Here is a 20045-nt window from a genome sequence, read left to right on the forward strand (position 1 = left end):
TATGTGTATATTGGGAAAAATGTATACTGCAGAAAAGTTATTTAAAAGATGTCTTTTCCTTTTATATGTCTGTAATGAATCATAAACTATATTTATTATTTTAACCTACATTTAAATATGTGGTATTATCATAACTGTGACCTCATTTGTACATTGAGCAAGACAAATATATTAATTGTTCATTGCTTATAACAAATTACACCAGAACTGAGTGACTTAAAAGAATAAGTGTTTATTTTATCACAGTTTTTGCAGGTCAGGAATTCAGGCACAATGTAGCTGACTGCCTTGGCTTCAAGGTCACTCATGAGGCTGCAGAGAAGCTGTGGGTTGGGGATGTGGTCTCTTCTGAAGGGAAGACTGATTGGAGAGGGTCTATTTCTATTGCACATCACATGGACCTAATGCACAGAACAACTCGCTTACCCTAGAGTGAGCAAGAAAGGATGCTCAACCAGCATTACCCTAATAATACTAAAGCCAGATAAGGACACCTCAAAAAAATAAAATTACAGGTCAATATCCCTGATGAATATAGATGTAAAAATTCTCAACAACACAGTAGCAAGCCAAATTCCACAGCACATTAAAAGAATCACACACTGTGACCAAGGGGGATTTATTTCTGGAATGCACAGATGGCTCAACATAAGCCAGTCAATGAACGTGACATCTCACGTTAGCAGAATGAAAGATAAAAATCATGTTATTATCAATAGATGCAGAAAAAGTGTTTGACAAAATACTATAAAAATTCTCCTTAAATTGGGTGTAGTAGGAATGTACCTCAACATAATAAGAGAATATATATCCTTTAAAAGTTGTATAAAAATAAAAATAAGCATACTGAAAGAGAATATATATGAATATTATAATGTTCTGTGTACTTTTCTATATATTTAAAACTTTTCACTATAAAAAGTAAACTTTGAAGAAAATAACAATGATTTTTTTTTTGTTACCAAGACCTCAGAGTCTTAAGGTATACTAATTTCAACAACATGATTCAAAAGACTTGTTTAAAACTATATAATTTTCAAATCATTTAGTTTTGGTTTTACTTCTTTTCATCCTAGTAATTTAAAAAATTTTGTTCAGTGAGGATGAGGGATGATGTTATTTCTCAGTTTAGTCCACTTTTTCTTATTTTCCTTGATCACTGATAATGACATTCAAGTGATTTGATTCTCCCCAAGAGTAGAAATGTTAAGCAGATGGGTGACCCACCCTTCACTTTCACACATAAGATCATATGGAAATTGTATAAAATAGAGGAAAAAAAAACTTTGTTCAGTTGCTCTAGCCGTGAATGTACTTCACTGTTATTGTTATTTTGTTATTATTGAACTTCTGACACTCTTTGATGTAGGAATATTTTGAACATTATCTTTTAAAATTAGTGAAGTACTATTAGTATTAGGTCTTATAATTTCTTCCCCCTCGTAAGCCATTTCTGTGGTTTTAAAAATTCTTTTTTTCCCCTCATTTTCTTTATTCTCATTAAAAGCAGTCGCTGTTAAGTTTATAACTGCCAGTTGAACGGGAAAAGTGGAAGACTCATGCTTCTGTTTCTTATTCATAAAATTTTATGAATTTTGTGTTTCATGTTTCATGTTTTCATCCTGGTATTGTGCTATAGGCATGTCTACTTTTATCTATTTTATGTATAAAATGTCTAAACTCTATGTATAGTTGAGAACTGTGCACTCAAGGAGCTATTATTATAAATAATAATGTTTAAAATTCAGATGAAGGGCATTTTCCTGGTGGGCCCATTTATCCCCAGGCCTTTTTCATTCTTTATAAGGTTGCCTTACTGAGGCTGGAAGGAATTCTAGGTATATTTTCATTAGCATCTTGTTGATCTACAGATAACAATGTAATATCAAAAGTGATGATACTAATTTTCATAAGCCACAAAAAATTGATTTAATTATGTCATGGTTGCACCTCATACCTAAGACATGTAGTACCCTCATTGGTGGTGGTTTTTCCTGATTTTATGAATTCCACCACCATTAAAAACATCTTTTTATATATTTTAAATTGTCCTAGCAATTAAAAGGCAAACTACTGGAGTTCAGGAATACCACTGACCTTAACTATTCTTCCATAGTGATTTGCATCAAGGTTAAAGACAGGATCTCAAAATCTCAGGCACATAGCTATGCTTATATTATAGCTGTGGGACTTGGACAATGTACTTCTCCACATTTCTATTTTCTGATTTGCAAAATGGGAATACTTAATACTTTATAGATTCTGACTCATTTTTTTCACATTTTAACATCTCTGTACTCAGAGTACATTTTATAGTCCGTCAGGTTTTGTGAATCATTGTGAACACAACACCATCCGAGAGTATTAGTTCTTTCCTGGGAGGGTAGTGTTTGTTTTGGTTTTGGTACCGTTGGTGTGAATTCAGATGGCAGTGAGTGAGCACCAGCTTGTGGTACAAAATCTCAGAAGAGTTTATTTTCCATCTCCCAAAGAGCAGGATTGGGGCAGTAGGCTTTGCTCCTATCTTTCTTCATGGCTCGTTAATTTCATGCATAGCTTGGTGGCTTAGTTTTTTGTGGGAGTTAGACTCCCTGTCTTGAGCATCCCACCCCGCTTTCTTTAGTTCAGTCCAGTTGCTCAGTCGTGTCCAACTCTTTGTGACCCCATGGACTGCAGCACACCTGGCTTCCCTGTCCATCACCAACTCCAGGAGCTTGCTCAAACTCGTGTCCATCAAGTTGGTGATGCCATCCAACCATCTCATCCTCTGTCATCCCCGTCTCCTCCCGCCTTCAGTCTTTCGCAGCATCAGGGTCTTTTCCAATGAGTCAGTTCTTTGCATCAGGTGGCCAAAGTACTGGAGTTTCAGTCCTTCCAATGAATATTCAGGACTAATTTCCTTTAGGATTGACTGGTTTGATCTCCTTGCAGTCCAAGGGACTCTCAAGAGTCTTCTCCGACACCACAGTTCAAAAGCATGATTTCTTCGGCACTCAGCTTTCTTTATGGTCCAACTCTCAGGTACATGACTAGTGGAAAAGCCATAGCTTTGACTAGATGGACCTTTGTCAGCAAAGTAATGTCTCTGCTTTTTAATAGGCTGTCTAGGTTGGTCAGAGCTTTTCTTCCAAGGAGCAGGTGTCTTAATTGCATGACTGCAGTCATTATCTGCAGTGATTTTGGAGCCCAAAAGAATAAAGTCTGCCACTGTTTCCATTGTTTCCCTGTCTGTTTGCCATGAAGTGATGGGACTGGATGCCTTGATCTTAATTTTCTGAATGTTGAGTTTTAAGCCAGCTTTTTCACTCTCCTCTTTCACTTTCATCAAGAGGCTCTTTAGTTCTTCGCTTTCTGCCATAAGGGCGGTGTCAACTGTGTATCTAAGGTTATTGATATTGCTCCTGGCAGTCTTGATTCCAGCTTGTGCTTCATCCAGCCTGGCATTTTGTATGATGTATCTGCATATAAGTTAAATAAGCAGGGTGACAATATACAGCCTTGACATACTCCTTTCCTGATTTGGAACCAGTCTGTTGATCCATGTCCAGTTCTAACTGTTGCTTCCTGACCTGCATACAGGTTTCTCAGGAGGCAGGTCAGGTGGTTCTAACTGCTGTCTCTTGACCCGCATACAGATTTCTCAGGAGAGAGGTAAGGTGGTTTGGTATTCCCATCTCTTTCAGAATTTTCCACAGTTTGTTGTGATCCACACAGTGAAAGGCTTTGGTCTAATCAATAAAGCAGTGGTAGATGTTTTTCTGGAACTCTCTTGCTTTTTCTCCCCCTTTCTTAGTAGCACCTAAAGCAGCGGTGCAGTCTTAGGATCAGTGATGTTTTAGATCTGGTGAAATCACACCTGCCCTAAAGGGCCATTGTCAGCATACATTTAGATAATACCTGAAGCTCTTTGCTCTAGTGCCTGGTGCATAGTAACCTTTCAATATATGTTACCAATAGTTTGGTATCTCATGCACTTACTCTGCTCTGATCCATGCCATTCTTGTTTCAGTTTGTTTGCGTCTCTCCCACCCTGCCTTGACCTCCTCCGGGATAGTTTCCTTATATTTGGAATTCTGTCAGTACTCTTAGAACTTGGTAGCACTTCCTAGGCTTGCTGATAGGCAAATTGAGTCGAATAACCAATAACCAACTTTTAAACCATACATTAGTCATTTTATCCCTCAAGATATCAGTTTCTTCATCTTTAAAAAGAACAACTTGAGCTGTTAATCCTTAAATAACTTTCACTTTGAAAATCTTTAAACAACAACAAAAAAAATTGTTTTTTTAGGCCATGTCATATGGTTTGCAGGATCTTAGTTCCCTAACCAGGGATTGAACCCGGGACCCCTGCAGTGGAAGTGCCAAGCCTTAACCACTGGACCGCCAGGAAATTCGCATAAATAAAACTTGAAGTTTACATGTACAGAAAAGGTGCAATGATAGTACAGAATTCTCCTTGCCTAATTTCTCCTGTTAACATCTTGCATTACCTTGGCACATTTGTCAAAACTGATGTCTCTTTTTCAGTGTCCTGTCAAGGATACCACTTGGCATTTAGTAAGATGTTACACTATTTTATGTAAGTTTAGAGTTTTGAATATTATAGCTTTCTGGTTATTAAAAATATGGACATATGGTGGAATTCACTTGCTGTATTTCAACTTTAGGTTTCCATGGCACATGGAATACAAAATTTGATAAATGCCATCAGAATGATTCACAGTGTGTCCAGATACTATAATACTTCTGAGAGAATGACCTCATTGTTTATCAAGGTAAGTTTCACGGAAAGAAGCCACACATGTAACCCTGTGAAAAAGTTAGCAGTGCTTTCTGCATGAGTCAAAGAAGGGAAAAGGGAAATTCTGGATTTTCATACTTTGTGGACAGGAAAGGAAAGATGTTGCTTGGAGTCAGTTGTACTTAATTGAAGGGGGACTTTTCTGCTTGTCAGAGGTGAGTGCCCAAGACTTGTTTAAATGTATCTGATGATTTTCTAATTTATTTATTCCAAATAGTTTTGCATAAGAGGTAAAAATTGGGTGTATTGTTAATAATGCTTCTTAACTACTTCTTTGTACACTGTGGTTTGTGTAAAATCTTATCATGTAGTGTCATTTGGTTAATTATTTTAAATAATTGGAAAAATTATCCAAGAAACCCATGAATAGAATTTACTTGTAAATAATTCAAGCAGAACATAACAGTCACATTTCAACCTTTGTTTTTTTAAATAAAAGGATAGGTTTAATCATTCATTATCTATTTCACAAACATGGCAAGAACCTTAGGATGCTTCCCTGTTGATTATCTTCCTCCTTGCTACATGTTCCACATGGAGATTGCTAGTTCCATGTTACTACTATTTTTTCAGTATTATAAGTCAACAGGTGTTCAGACTGAAATCTAAGTATTGCTAGTTTCTTTGATCTGTGTTGTGATTTCCACATCTTCCTTTGTCTTAGATTTATTATTTCTTTTGCTGAAAAAAATTCTTAAGTAATTTTTCCAGAGAGGGTTTCTGTGGTGAGCCCCTTAAATTCCTGCATGTCTGAAAATTGCTTCGTTTTGTCCTACCACTCAAATGTTAGTTTGGGATTCTTAAGTTCAATATAATTTTTTCCTGGAACTTCGAAGATGCCATTGTGTACTATGTTGTTGTATCTTACTGTTCTTCCTTTGTAGGAAACCTATTTTATTCTCATAGGAGGATTTTAGGATTTTTTTCTTTATTCTTGAACTTCTAAAATTTCAAAGTAATGCTCTTTTTACATTTATCTTGTTCTATACTTGCTGAGTTTGTTTTACTTTAAAAAGACTGTTGTCTCTCTTCATTTTGGGGAACTTTTCCTCTTTACTTCTGATTATATCCACCTATTCAACTTATTCCCTTTTCTTAAATCTAAAATCTATATTCTTTAATTATTATCTTTTTGGTCTATCTTTGTCCTTTGACCTTTCTGCTCACTTACTGTCTCTTCATTTATATCCCAATTACTGGTCAATACAATTTTCAGTTACCAAGTTCTTTTGTTGTTTTCTTTTCATGATGTAAAAATCCTCTCACATCTTTCTCATGAACTAATTTAGTTAATAAAAGCTATTTTAAAAGATTTCACACATATCTTTTCTATATTTTCTCTCTTTGTTGAATTTAATGCTTCTGTCACCATGTTTGTTTTCTCCAGTTGCCTGATGATTCTTGGTTGTCTGCACGTCTTTGTATTTGAGATTCCTGATTTGCCTCTGGGTTTTGTTTGTTTTGTCTGTCTCTTGTGAGTAAGGGGCATAGCTTACTGTTGGAAGGGAGCGGGAATAGCTTTCTCTCTGATACGTCCTCTTGTGGGTGCAGTAGCTGCTTGGGTCACAGCTCTCTGAGGCTGTGGGCTCCTTACTGGCTTGTCCTTTCAGAGTAATCATTGTTGCATGCTGGGCAAGCTGCTCCAAATTCAGTGTTCAGGGTTGCCGCTAAGGGTCACCTCACATTGTCTCCTGTCTTAAAAAAGTTCCTTAGCTGTTTCACCTTCAAGTAACCTTCTCCAGAAGGTTACTGGCTTTCTTTAGTCCTTTTTTCCCCTTTAGATTTGATTCCGTATTTTAGGAGTCCTCCAAAACTTCTGTATGTCAGTCTGCCATCTTGATCTAACTTCCTGACCATTTAAATGGCTATCTTGTTTGTTTTTTTTTCCCTTCACTATTTTGGGGATGTGAGAGGTGGTTAGCTTAATATTTAGTTTACATGTGAAGGACAGTGAAGAATCGTAGTTGGACTGGATTAAGTCCTAATTAGAAGAGAAATAGACAAGGGGAAAATATAGTTGACTTTGAAACGGTTAGCCCCAGTGATGCTGAGTTAAATGAAGTAGGTAAATGTGACTTTGGGTCTTCTTTGTTTTGACTGAAATGTGTATTTCTCTGTTTTTTTTTTAATATTCTGTAATTAATTAACTTTATGTTTGCTATTTGTCATGTTTTTGATTTAGAACATGTTTATGCTTAAAAAATACTTGTTTTATTTCTTTCTCTACCTGTAGTTATTTTGGACTTATGTTTATTTTAGGTAACCAACCAGATGGTGACAGCATGTAAAGCATATATTACTGAAGGGGGAACCGTTCATGTGTGGGATCAGGAAACACCAGTGGTACTAAAGAAAATTCAGGTTTGTACAAGTATGTTTATTTCCTTAAAGCTTTTACCATCTGGCTCAATTCTGTTTACTTTTTTCATTGATAAAGTGTGCTAACTTTGAAAAAAGTATTGTACAGAGTAGCATGAGCATATCAAAAGAACTTCATTAAAATTAGCCACTTCCCTTTATGTTTAATGCTCCTGGTAAGGCACCATTTAAGCCTCACTTCTCCATGGCTGCCTGTATCAGATACCTCTCGCCTACTCTTACATATGCTCTGACCACTCCTCTTATTCCATCCCCGGTTAAATTTCATTTTCTTGCCTTTTTCATTGGCTGGGACTGTCATACGTCCTTAAGTAGATCTCGTGATAGTTGGCATCTTATTCTGATCTTCTTTTGGAAGAAAATGCTTCTGACATTTCCCCGTTTGGTTTGACGCTTTAATACATTATTGATTAGATCCCAGGAAGTTTTACTCCTAGTTTTGGTTTCTAGGAGATATTATTAAAAGTTATGAATGGGTTTTGAAAAAAGTTTTTATGCACTTATTCATCGAGGAGTTTATAAAATTTTTCTCCTTAATCTGTTAACATAGTAGATGACATTTTTGAAAAAGTTTTTATTGTAAGATGCTCTTTACAATATTGTGCTGGTTTCTGCCATACATCAACATGAATTGGTCACAGGTATACATATGTCCCCTCCCTCTTGAACCTCCTTCCCATCTCCCAACCCATCCCACCCCTCTAGGTTATCATAGAGCACTGGATTGAGCTCCTTGTGTATTTGAGTCAGTCCTAAAGAAGGGGATGAACCTAGAGCCTATTGTACAGAGTGAAGTAAGTTAGAAAGAGAAAGACAAATATTATATATCAACACATGTGTATGGAATCTAGAAAGATGGTACCGATGAACCTATTTGCAGGGCAGCAATGGAGACACAGACATAGAGAACAGACAAGTGGACACAGTGTGGGAGGGAGAGGGTGGGACGAATTGAGAGAGTAGCTTCAGTTCAATTCAGTCGCTTGGTCATGTCGAACTCTTTGCGACTCCAAGGACTGCAGCATGCCAAGCCTCCCTGTCCATCACCAACTCCTGGAGTTTACTCAAACTCATGTCCATTGAGTCAGTGATGCCATCCAACCATCTCATCCTCTTTCATCACTTTCTCCTCCTGCCTTCAATCTTTCCCAGCATCAGGGTCTTTTCCAAGGAGTCAGTTCTTTTCATCAGGTGGCCAAAGTATTGGAGTGTAGCTTAGATGACATTTTTAGATTATCTGAAATGAAACTATTCTGATATCCCTAAGGTTAACTCAACTTATGGTGTAATTATCTTTTTAAAGACATTCTTAAATTCACTTTGCTACACTTTTCTGTAGGACCTTTTGCAACTATACTCATGAGAGAGATAGCTTGTAAATTTTCTTTTCTCACAGTATCCTTGTCAGTGTTTCTGGCACTAAGGTCTCAGAATGAATATGACTGAAGGAGGGGAAGAAAGAACTCCCATCTTTTCCAGTCCCTGGAGTAGTCTGTAGAAAATCAAAGCGATCAGTTATTTTGAAAGTCTGAAAGAAATTACCATACCAGGAAGTCTCCATCTGGAAGTGGTTGTTGCTTTCTTCATGTGCTGGATCCTGGGCTTTGTAGAGTTAAGGCAGGAGGCTGAGACTGGGAGGCAGAGCAAGAAAGGATGCTCAATGCCCTCCACCTAGGACGTGAACTGCTATGTTCGCAGGGTTGGTCCTGAGCACTGCCATCACCACACTCTGACCTCTTCAACCAGAGGATAAGAAAGAGGGGTCAGAGGAAACAGAAGATGAGGAATTGCAATTAGGATAGTTTCTTTTCCTGAAAACACTTAAACCCAAAGACTGGAAGAACCAGAATCATTATGCTTTTTTTGGACAGAGACAGACCAAAGCTGCACGTAAAGCAGCGGTTTTAAAACAGTACCCGAAGAGCTGGTGAGCCATTTAAAGAAGGAGATAATGACAACTTCACTTGCATAAATAGAGCTTATGAAATCTCTGATTCAGTGAAAAGAGGAGAAATTAAGAGCATAATTCTTGCTTTTGATAATTCAGTTCCTTCTAGAAGTGAAGCAATGGATAGTTTCTTCTAAGTTTTCCCAAGTGTTTGAAATGTATTCCAGGTGGTAAAAAAGAAAATGTAAACTTAATGATATGAATTCATCCTTTTTTCTGGAGGCATTTTATTCCTGCTGGTATAATTTTTATTCTTGGAGAGAGTTTTCTTATTTAAGTGAAGGGGGAAAAAAGCAGAATGTCATGATAAGAGGAGAGAGATTGAAAAGCAGAACAGACCAACAAAAGCACAAAGAAAAAAGAAGAAATGAATGGAAGGTCAGTTGCTAATGCATATAACTGTGATGCAAGAAGAAAAATGGAAGGAAAAATGGAGAAGAAAGAAGCTAAAGAAAGTAGAGATGAGCTTGATTAGGAGCTGTTTGGGTAACTAAGGAGAAAGAAGAGGAAGTTTGACAAAATGCATTACTGGCAAAGAAGAAAAAAGATATCCAGGAAAAAAAATCCATTAAGAGGGAAAGGCAATATCAAATCATTATGTTTTACATCTGAAACTAATATAATGTTGTGTGTGCATGCTAAGTTGCTCAGTCATGTCCAACTCTTTGCAACCCTGTGGACCATAGGCCACCAGGCTCCTCTGTCCGTGGGATTCTCCAGGCAAGGATACTGGAGTGGGTTGCCATGCCCTCCTCCAGGGGATCTTCCAAACCCAGGGATGGGACCCATGTCTCTTTATGTCTTCTGTATTGGCAGGTGGGTTCTTTACCACTAGCGCCGCCTGATGTAATGTTATATGTCAAGTATATCTCCATAAGAAAAGGGAAAGGTAGCAAAAACTTCAAAATTCACGGAAGACCTGGAATCACATTTCTGATGATGAGATGAAGCCAATTAAAGTAAGGGAAGAAGTGGAAAAACTTGATGATACCCTTGAACTTGCAAGCTTACTGTACTTAAGTGAAAAACTCACATCACCTACAAAAGAAATAGGAATGATTGCTCTGGCAAAGCAGATAGAAGAAAATGAGCAAATTAGAAGAGAAAGGAAGATGAGTATGTGCCAAGTAGCTAAGAATGCAGAGGCATCAACTGTTGAAGGTGGAAATGGCAGTAAAAATTGGCCAGAAGAGAATTGATCTGCGATTGCTAATTAAATCTGTGAGCCTCTTCCTTGCTGGGACAAATTCAAGATGGGAAGTTATTGCCAATTACATGAATGTGTATTCTACTTCTGGGAGTCAAGAAAACTGCCAAAGATTTCATTGGCAAAGAAGAGTCTCTAAAAACTTGGCCATAATCGAAAAGATGGCATGCTGTATGGAGAGAAGCCTCAAATTGTCAGTACCTTGAAGTGCTGAAGTTTCTGTTGGCACCTTCGGAACAATGAAAATCCACGTGCAGATTTCACGTCTTGACAACAGAAGAACAGAAGCTTTTGAAACAAGCTTTGAAAATGTATTTATTGGGTAGTAAATACACCTGAAAGATGGGGGAAAATAGCAGAAGCAGAATCTGGCACTACAAAAAGGACTACCAAAATGACATATGAAACTTGCTAAGATGGTGAAAGCAAAAAAAGTTGCTCGAGAACAAGTGCTGAATTCAGATAGAGCTGTGAAATGACATAATGACAGACTGTTGTATGTGCATTTAAAAAATAAAACTACAAGTTGAGTTGAGATCAGCTCAGTCACTCAGTCATGTCCAACTCTTTTCGACCCCATGTACTGCAGCACGCCATGCTTCCCTGTCCATCACCAACTCTCAGAGCTTACTCAGACTCATGTCCATCAAGTCGGCGATGCCATCCAACCATCTTATCCTCTGTCGTCCCCTTCTCTTCCTGCCTTCAATCTTTACCAGCATCAGGGTCTTTTCCAGTGAGTCAATTCTTCACATCAGGTGGCCAAAGTATTAGAGTTTCAGCTTCAGCATCAGTCCTTCCAATGAATATTCAGGACGATTTCCTTTAGGATGAATTACTTGGATCTCCTTGCAGTCCAAGGGACTCTCAAGAGTCTTCTCTGACACCACAGTTCAAAAGCACTAATTCTTCAGCACTCAGCTTTCTTTATAATCAAACTCTTACATCCATACATGACTTCTGGAAAAACCATAGCTTTGACTAGACAGACTTTTGTTGGCAAAATAATGTCTCTGCTTTTTAATATGCTGTCTAGGTTGGTCAGAGCTTTTCTACCAAGGAGCAAGCATCTTTTAATTTCATGACTGCAGTCACAATCTTTAGTGATTTTGGAGCCCAAGAAAATAAAGTCTGTCACTCCTTCCATTGCTTCCCCATCTATTTGCCATGAAGTGATGGGATCAGATGCCATGATCTTAGTTTTCTGAATGTTGAGTTTTAAGCCAACTTTTTCACTGTCGTCTTTCACTTTCATCAAGAGGCTCTGGTTCCTCTTAGCTTTCTGTCATAAGGGTGGTGTCATCTGTGTATCTAAGGTTATTGATATTTCTCCTGGCAACCTTGATTCCAGCTTGTGCTTTATCCAGCCTGGCATTTCTCATGATGTACTCTGCGTATAAGTTAAATAAGCAGGGTGACAATATACAGCCTTGACATACTCCTTTCCCAATTTGGAACCAGTCTGTTGTTCCATGCCCAGTTCTAACTGTTGCTTCTTGACCTGCTTACAGATTTCTCAGGAGACGGGTCAGGTGGTCTGGTATTCCCATGTCTTGAAGAATTTTCAGTTTGTTGTGATCCACACAGTCAAAGGCTTTGGCATAGTCAATAAAGCAGAAGTAGATGTTTTTCTGGAACTCTCTTGCTTTTTTGATGATCCAACGGATGTTGGCAATTTGATCTCTGGTTCCTCTGCCTTTTCTAAATCCAGCTTGAGCATCTGGAATTTCACAGTTCACATGTTGTTGAAGCCTCGCTTGGAGAATTTTAAGCATTACTTTGCTAGCGTGTGAGATGAGTGCAATTGTCTGGTGGTTTGAGCATTCCTTGGCATTGCCTTTCTTTGGGATTGGAATAAAAACCGACCTTTTCCAGTCCTGTGGCTGCTGCTGAGTATGATACAAACTATACACTGCTGAGTACTATAAAACTGCAAGTACTATACAAAAAAAAATCTGGGTAGAACTCATGTAACTCATTGAGCTTGAGTTTTTTCTGGAAAGATTTAAACATTATTGTTTCCTTTTCTTATCATTAAAATTTAAAAAGTTGTGATAAAATATACACAACATAAAATTTACCATTTTAACTGTTTTAAAATGTGTGGTTCAGTGGCATTAAGCACATTCACAATATTGTGTAACGATTACCACTATCAATTTCTGGAATGTTTTCATCTCCACAGACTGAGACTCTATATCCATTAAACAACAACTTATTCCCTGTCTCCAAGCCCCTGGTCATCTCTGTTCTACTTTCTGTCTCCATGTATTTGTCTATTCTAGGTGTTTTGTGTAGGTGGAATCAGGCAATATTTGTCCTTCAGTGCTGGCCTCTTTTTTAACACACATAATGTTTTCAAAGTTCATATTGTGGCATGTATTAGAATTTCATTCTTTTTTATGTCTGAGTAATATTCAATTGTGTGGACATACCACATTTTGTTTATCCATTCATCTTTTGATAGACATTTGGGTTGTTACCACTTTCTGACTATTGTGAATAATGCAGATATGAACACTGTTGTGTAATGATCTCTTTGAGTCTCTTTATTTTGAGTATATACCTAAAAATGAAATTGCTGGATCATATGGCAATTCTATACTTAACTTTTTGCACAACCATTACGCTGTTTTCCATAGCTGCTGTTCCCTTTTTTGTTCTCACCAGCAATACATAAGAGTTCCAGTTTCTCCACATCCACACCAGTGCTTGTTATTTTTTCTTTTTTCTTTTTTGGTAATAGCTATCCTAATGCCTGTGAAATGTTATGTCATTGTGTTTTGATTTGCATTTCCCTCATGTCTAGTAATAGTTGAGCATATTTTCAAATACATATTGGCAATTTGTATATCTTCCTTGGAGAAATATCTTTCAAATTCTTTACTCACTTTTGAACTGAGTTGTTCTGCTTTTGTTGAGTTGTAAGAGTTCTTTATATATTCTAGATATTAGTCCCTGGCATATATTTTTTAAAAATACATAGTTTCATTTTTTTATTTTTTATTTTTTTATTTTTTTTTTTATTAGTTGGAGGCTAATTACTTCACAACATTTCAGTGGGTTTTGTCATACATTGAGTTTCATTTTTTTAAAAACTAATTTTTTGACTTTTGTTTATTCTTGAATCACTTTGGTAAGTTTATATTTTTGAGGAATTTATTCAATTTTTCTAAAATTTGTAAATTATTAGCATAATGTTGATAATATTATCTTATTAATCTTTGCATTATTATATAACATGTCCCCTTATTCATTAACAGTATCACTTATCTTCTTCCATTGTTTTCTTAATCATTCTTGCTCACTCAATCCTCAGATTCAAAACAACCCATACTCTTCCTGGAAGTTTAATCATTTCTGTTGTTGTTGTTATTTTTTGGATTCCATGTTGCCCTCTAGAATTTCCCCAGTGTTAATTTTGGGAGTGGGAGGCAGAGATCATTCCCTCCAAGTTGACCTATTAGCAGGAGCCAGAACTCTTGGCATAGAACTTAGCAATTTATTCTCATAATTCTTTTAATATCCTTCAGGTCACTAGCTATTTACTTACTGAATTAGAAATGAAAGTTTGGTTTTCTGAATTCTAGTTTAACCCAATTTCTATCACATCTGAAATCTTTTCAGGAAACTTTTACTGTATCGTTTTGGGGAATAATTTTCAAATGGGTTGGAAGAAGAAATGGAAAGAATTCTTATTCAGGACCTTAACTGTCCAACATGAAGGAATTGATTAGTAGAGAAGAAATAGTATAAAGTAATTTCTATTAGATGGCATATTTCAGGAGGATAAGGATCTTATCTGTATTCCTAGCATCTCAAGGAATTCAAGTGAAAAATTATCAGTAACCTTGAAGACAGTAAGATTTTGTTTTAGACATTGAGATGGGGGACTATCTGTTACAGTTAGAAGTAGTATGTGACTAGTTATAGAAACCTGAATGTTTATAGGAATCACCTGAGAAACTGGTTGAACATATGGATTTCTATGCCTCACTCACAGAAATTCTGATTTAGTGCCTGAGGTAGACAGAATAAAGATGTCCTCATCCTAATCCCTGGAATTTGTTACATTAAATGTCAAGGGGGAATTCAGATTGTAGGAGGAATTAAGGATGGGAAGGTTATCCTGGATTATCTAAGTGGGCCCAATGTAGTCACATAGGTCCTTCTAGAGTCAAGAGAGAGATGGAAGAGTCAGAACCAGGGAGCTGACAGTATGTTAGAGATTTGACTGGACATTGGTGGCTTTGAAAAAGTTGAACATTTTTTAAAAGATGGTTTGGTTTGTTTGACATGACAGTGTATTCCTACTGGAGACTGGTGGGTAACACTGTCCTCTCTTTTTGCCTGGTTGAACTGCCCAGTGGTATCCCAGTTCATTGATCAGTTGTGTCCGACTCTTTGCAACCCCATGAACCGCAGCACGCCAGGCCTCCCTGTCCATCACCAATGACCGGAGTCTACCCAAACCCATGTCCATTGAGTCGGTGATGTAGTCCAACCATCTCATCCTCTGTCGTCCCCTTCTCCTCCTGCCCCCAATCCCTCCCAGCATCAGGGTCTTTTCCAGTGAGTCAGCTCTACGCATGAGGTGGCCAAGTATTGGAGTTTCAGCTTCAACGTCAGTCGTTTTAATGAACACCCAGGACTGATCTCCTTTAGGATGGACTGGTTGGATCTCCTTGCAGTCCAAGGGACTCTCAAGAGTCTTCCCCAATACCACAGTTCAAAAGCATCAGTTCTTTGGCACTCAGCTTTCTTTATAGTCCAACTCTCACATCCATACATGACCACTGGAAAAACCATAGCCTTGACTAGACGGACCTTTGTTGGCAAAGTAATGTCTCTGTTTTTTAATATGCTGTTTAGGTTGGTCATAGCTTTCCTTCCAAGGAATAAGCATCTTTTAATTTCATGACTGCAATCACCATCTGCAGTGATTTTGGAACCTCCAAAAATAAAGTCAGCCACTGTTTCCACTGTTTCCCCATCGAGTCAAATATTAGGATTTCAGCAATGCATCCATCGAAGACTTTATGCTCTCCTTGTGGAGAAATGACAGTTAAATAATAAATTAGCACTACACAATCTTAATGTTTTTTATACATGTATGTGAATAATGCTGATTAAAAGGTGCCAACTGAATAGATAATTGATAACAGAATTGATACATCATTTGTAACCTGGAAGTTCTAATTAGCCGTGAAAATCTGGCAACAAATAGTATGTGTCATACTTTGATAAGGATAAGAGTTAAGGGGAAATAATGAGAAGAAAGAAGATGAGAATATTTTGTAAAATAGAAAAAAATATATTGATTTTCACAGACCTTTCTATATGTGGGCAGAGAACTCAGATTTTTAATGTTGGCAGCAACAGCCCTGTTGAGGGGCTGCTGTGATTAGTTCTGTATGAGGATAGAAGTTTTGAATTTTTCACTCATGAACAAAAGGCTCACTACATATCACCCCCTTTTCAATCTCTCATAGGACTGCATTTTTCTATTCAAGGAATATCAGGCATCTTTTCATAAAACAAGGAAACAGATTTTAGAGTCCTCAGGGGAAAAATCTTTTGAGGTTTCAGAAATGTACATATTTGGAAAATTTGAAGCTTTCTGCAAAAGACTGGAGAAGGTAAGCAGCCACAGTTTCTACTGCCAACCATACTGTTCCAGTTATTTCATACTTCATGTAGGATTGTTGAGATCTCTTATCTCACTATTGATCTGACTCATCCAATGTTACTCATAGATTACTGCATTTTATTATAACTTATTTTTTCATTCCTAGTCACTGTCTTCTGCCAGTGACACAAAAGCTGTTGTAGACTTTCTCTTCTCTTGAGACCTTAATTCTGTCTTCACCTATGGAGCTTGAGCTCAAGTCTCTGCTCTTAAGCATTACAACAGCTGAGAACAGGTGTGAGATGACATGTGTGCAATACCTGGCAGAACCAGGTAGTTGTCTCATATCTGGATGTGTGGGTACCTTCTCTTTCTAGGGTAGCATGTGTGGTCTAAACGTAGACATTATGTGTGTGATGTCTTTGCCGGGCAGATGTGGATTAGAAACTTCTGCATCTTGGATTCATTCATTGTTTAGGACTGGCTGGAGAGAAGTGAGGTTTTGCCAGGGGATATAGGGCAGCCCATCCCAGAGTCTTCTTGGAGTCAGCCTTTGGAAAGCCTACAGAGATACTATCTAGGTACCATCCTCTCCATGGCCCCACCATTCTGCAAGCTCCCTAGGTCTTGGGAGTAGTTAGGAACCTGCTCGTCATTTTTGGGACATTGTTAGGGGCATTCAGTTCAGTTCAGTTCTGTTGTTCAGTCGTGTCTGACTCTTTGCGACCCCATGAATCGCAGCACGCCAGGCCTCCCTGTCCATCACCAGCTCCTGGAGTTTACTCAAACTCATGTCCATTGAGTTGGTGATGCCATCCAGCCATCTCATCCTCTGTCGGCCCCTTCTCCTCCTGCCCCCAATCCCTCCCAGTTAGGGGCATTACACCCCTCCAAGTTGAAGGGCATTTCCTAGATGTGCCAGGATGGGAAAGTATGGGTGCTGTAAAGAACCAGGTTACTGAGTTGGGTCCTTCTTACATACTTCTGTTGGTTCTGTTTTTGTTTGTTTCTTTAGCAGCTTTATTGTGATATAATTCACATACCACATAATTTATTCATTTAAAGTGTACAAGTCAATATTTTCTAATATATTCACAGGACTGTGCAACCATTACCACCATCTAATTTTACAATATTTCATTCCCACTAAAAGAAAACCCTGTGCCCATTAGCAATGATACCCCTTTCTCCCCTCTACCCAACCCTAAGCAACTGTTAATCTACTTTCTGTTTCTATATATTTGCCTATTCTGGACATTGCATATAAATGCAATCATATAATATGTGCTCTTTTGTGACTGGCTTATTTAATTTAGTATGATATTTTCAAGCCTCATCTGTGTTGTAGCATTCCTTTTCATTACAGAATAATATTTCATCATATGGGTATGTGCGCTTAGTTGCTCAGTCATGTCCAACCCTTTGCAACCTTATGGACTGTAGCCCGCCAGGCTCCTCTGTCCTGGGGATTCTCCAGGCAAGAATACTGGAGTGGGTTGCCATACCCTCCTCTCATATGGGTATACTGTGTTTTATTTATGCTTTCATTAGTTGATGGACATTTGGGTTTTTCCATTTTTAGCTGTTACGAGTAGTGCTGCTACAAACATTTCTGCGTGTGTCTTTGTGTTGTTATTTCTCTTGAGTATATGCATAGGAGTGGAATTGTTGGGTCATATAATAACTCCATATTTACCTTTTCTTAGGAAGTACCTAACTGTTTTCCAAAGTACTTGCATCGTTTTATATTCTCATAAGAAATGTATGAGGGTTCCAGTTTCTCTACATCATTGTAATGCTTGTTCTTATCTGTCCTTTTGAATTTAGCCATTGTGGTGGGTGTGAAGTGATATCATATTGTGGTTTTGATTTGCATTTCCCTGATGACTCGATGGAAAAGAAATGCAAAAAGGCAAAATGGTTGTCTGAGGAGGCCTTACCAATAGCTGTGAAACGAAGAGAAGCGAAAAGCAAAACGAGAAAAGGAAAGATACTCCCATTTGAATGCAGAGTTCCAAAGAATAGCCAGGAGAGATAAGAAAGCCTTCCTCAGCAATCAATGCAAAGAAGTAGAGGAAAACAACAGAATGGGAAAGACTAGAGATCTCTTCAAGAAAATTAGAGATACCAAGGGAACATTTCATGCAAAAATGGGCTCAATAAAGGACAGAAATGGTATGGACCTAACAGAAGCAGAAGATATTAAGAAGAGGTGGCAAGAATACACAGAAGAACTGTACTTTTAAAAAAAGATCTTCACCACCCAGATAATCACAGTGGTGTGATCACTCACCTAGAGCCAGACATCCTGGAATGTGAAGTCAAGTGGGCCTTAGAAAGCATCACTACGAACAAAGCTAGTGGATGTGATGGAATTCCAGTTGAGCTATTTCAAATCCTGCAAATGATTGATGCGTTGAAAAGTGCCCCTGCCACTCAATATCCAGCAAATTTGGAAAACTCCAGCAGTGGCCATCAGGACTTCGACAAAGGTCACGTCTTTTCATTCCATCCCAAAGAAAGGCCAATCCCACAGAATGCTCAAAACTACCACACCAAATTTGCACCATCTCACCGTAGCAAAGTAATGCTCAAAATTTCCAAGCCAGGCTTCAGCAATACTGACACAAGAAAAACTCTCCAGATGTTCAAGCTGGTTTTTTAGAAAAGGCAGTAGGAACCCAGAGACTCAATTGCCAATATCCGCTGGATTCATCGAAAAAACAAGAGAGTTCCCAGAAAAAACATCATTTCTGCTTTATTGACTACGCCAAAACAGCTCGACTGTGTGGTCACAATAAAACTGTGGAAAATTCTGAAAGAGTGGGAATTACCAGAACCAACCTGACCTGCCTCTCGAGGAACCTGATGAGGTCAGGAAGCATACAGTTAGAACTGGACATGAACAACAGACTGTTCCAAATAGGAAAAGGAGTATGTCAAGGCGTATATTGTTACCCTGCTTATTTTAATTCTATGCAATTACAGCTCGAAAACACTGGGCTGGAAAGAAAAAGGCACAAGCTGGAATCAAGATACCGGGAAAATCCAATAACCTCACGATAACGCGGATGAACAACCATCTTTATGTGTCAAGAAGTGAAGAGGAACTTAAAAAGCCTCTGATGAAGTGAAATGAGGGAGAGTGAAAAAGTTGGCTTAAAGCTCAACATTCAGAAAACTAAGATCATGGCATCCAGTCCATCACTTCATGGGAGATAGATGGGGAAACAGTGCAAACAGTCTCAGACTTTATTTTGGGGGGCTCCAAAATCACTGCAGATGGTGACTGCAGACATGAAATTAAAAGACGCTCACTCCTTGGAAGGAAAGATATGACCAACCTAGACAGCATATTAAAAAGCAGAGACATTACTTTGCCAACAAAGGTCCGTCTGGTCAGGCTATGGTTTTTCCAGTGGTCATGTATGGATGTGAGAGTTGGACTGTGAAGAAAGCTGAGTGCCGAAAAATTGATGCTTTTGAACTGTGGTGTTGGAGAAGACTCTTGAGAGTCCCTTGGACTGCAAGGAGATCCAACCAGTCCATCCTAAAGGAGATCAGTCCTGGGTGTTCATTGGAAGGACTGACATTGAAGCTGAAACTCCAATATTTTGGCCACCTCATGTGAAGAGTTGACTCTTGAAAAGACCCTGATGCTGGGAGGGATTGGGCAGGAGGAGAAGGGAGACAGGATGAGATGGCTGGATGGCATCACCGACTCAATGGGCATGAGTTTGAGTAAACTCCGGGAGTTGGTGATGGACAGGGAGGCCTGGTGTGCTGTGATTCATGGGGTCGCAAAGAGTCGGACACGACTGAGCGACTGAACTGAACTGAACTGAACTGATGACTTGATGACTAATGGCGTTGAGCATCTTTTCATGTGCTTATTGTCCATTCGTATTTCCTCTTATGGGAGAAATTTCTGTTCAGATTCTTTGCACATTTTAAATTTAGTTATTTGTATTTTTATAGTTGAGTTTATAAGCATTATTTATGTATTCTGGATTTAAGTCTCTTATCAGATATGATTTTCAAATATTTTCTCTCGCTGCGGGCTATCTTTTCGTTTTCT

General features: G+C 38.2%; 1 protein-coding gene and 1 pseudogene across 2 annotated transcripts in view; both read left to right on the forward strand.

Moving 5' to 3' along the window:
- Positions 1 to 20045, forward strand: part of DNAH8 (dynein axonemal heavy chain 8) — a 322922-nt gene that overhangs the window by 23100 nt on the left and 279777 nt on the right. For both annotated transcript variants that reach the window (XM_043450439.1, XM_043450440.1), the window contains 3 exons: positions 4671 to 4778; positions 7064 to 7165; positions 15831 to 15977. In XM_043450439.1, coding sequence (XP_043306374.1) covers positions 4671 to 4778; positions 7064 to 7165; positions 15831 to 15977 — 357 coding nt within the window. The remainder of the gene's footprint in view (positions 1 to 4670; positions 4779 to 7063; positions 7166 to 15830; positions 15978 to 20045) is intronic.
- On the forward strand, positions 7323 to 10817 carry LOC122429948 (annotated as a pseudogene).

Source organism: Cervus canadensis, chromosome 28, assembly GCF_019320065.1.
Source record: "Cervus canadensis isolate Bull #8, Minnesota chromosome 28, ASM1932006v1, whole genome shotgun sequence".
In the NCBI taxonomy this organism is placed as follows: Eukaryota; Metazoa; Chordata; class Mammalia; order Artiodactyla; family Cervidae; genus Cervus; species Cervus canadensis.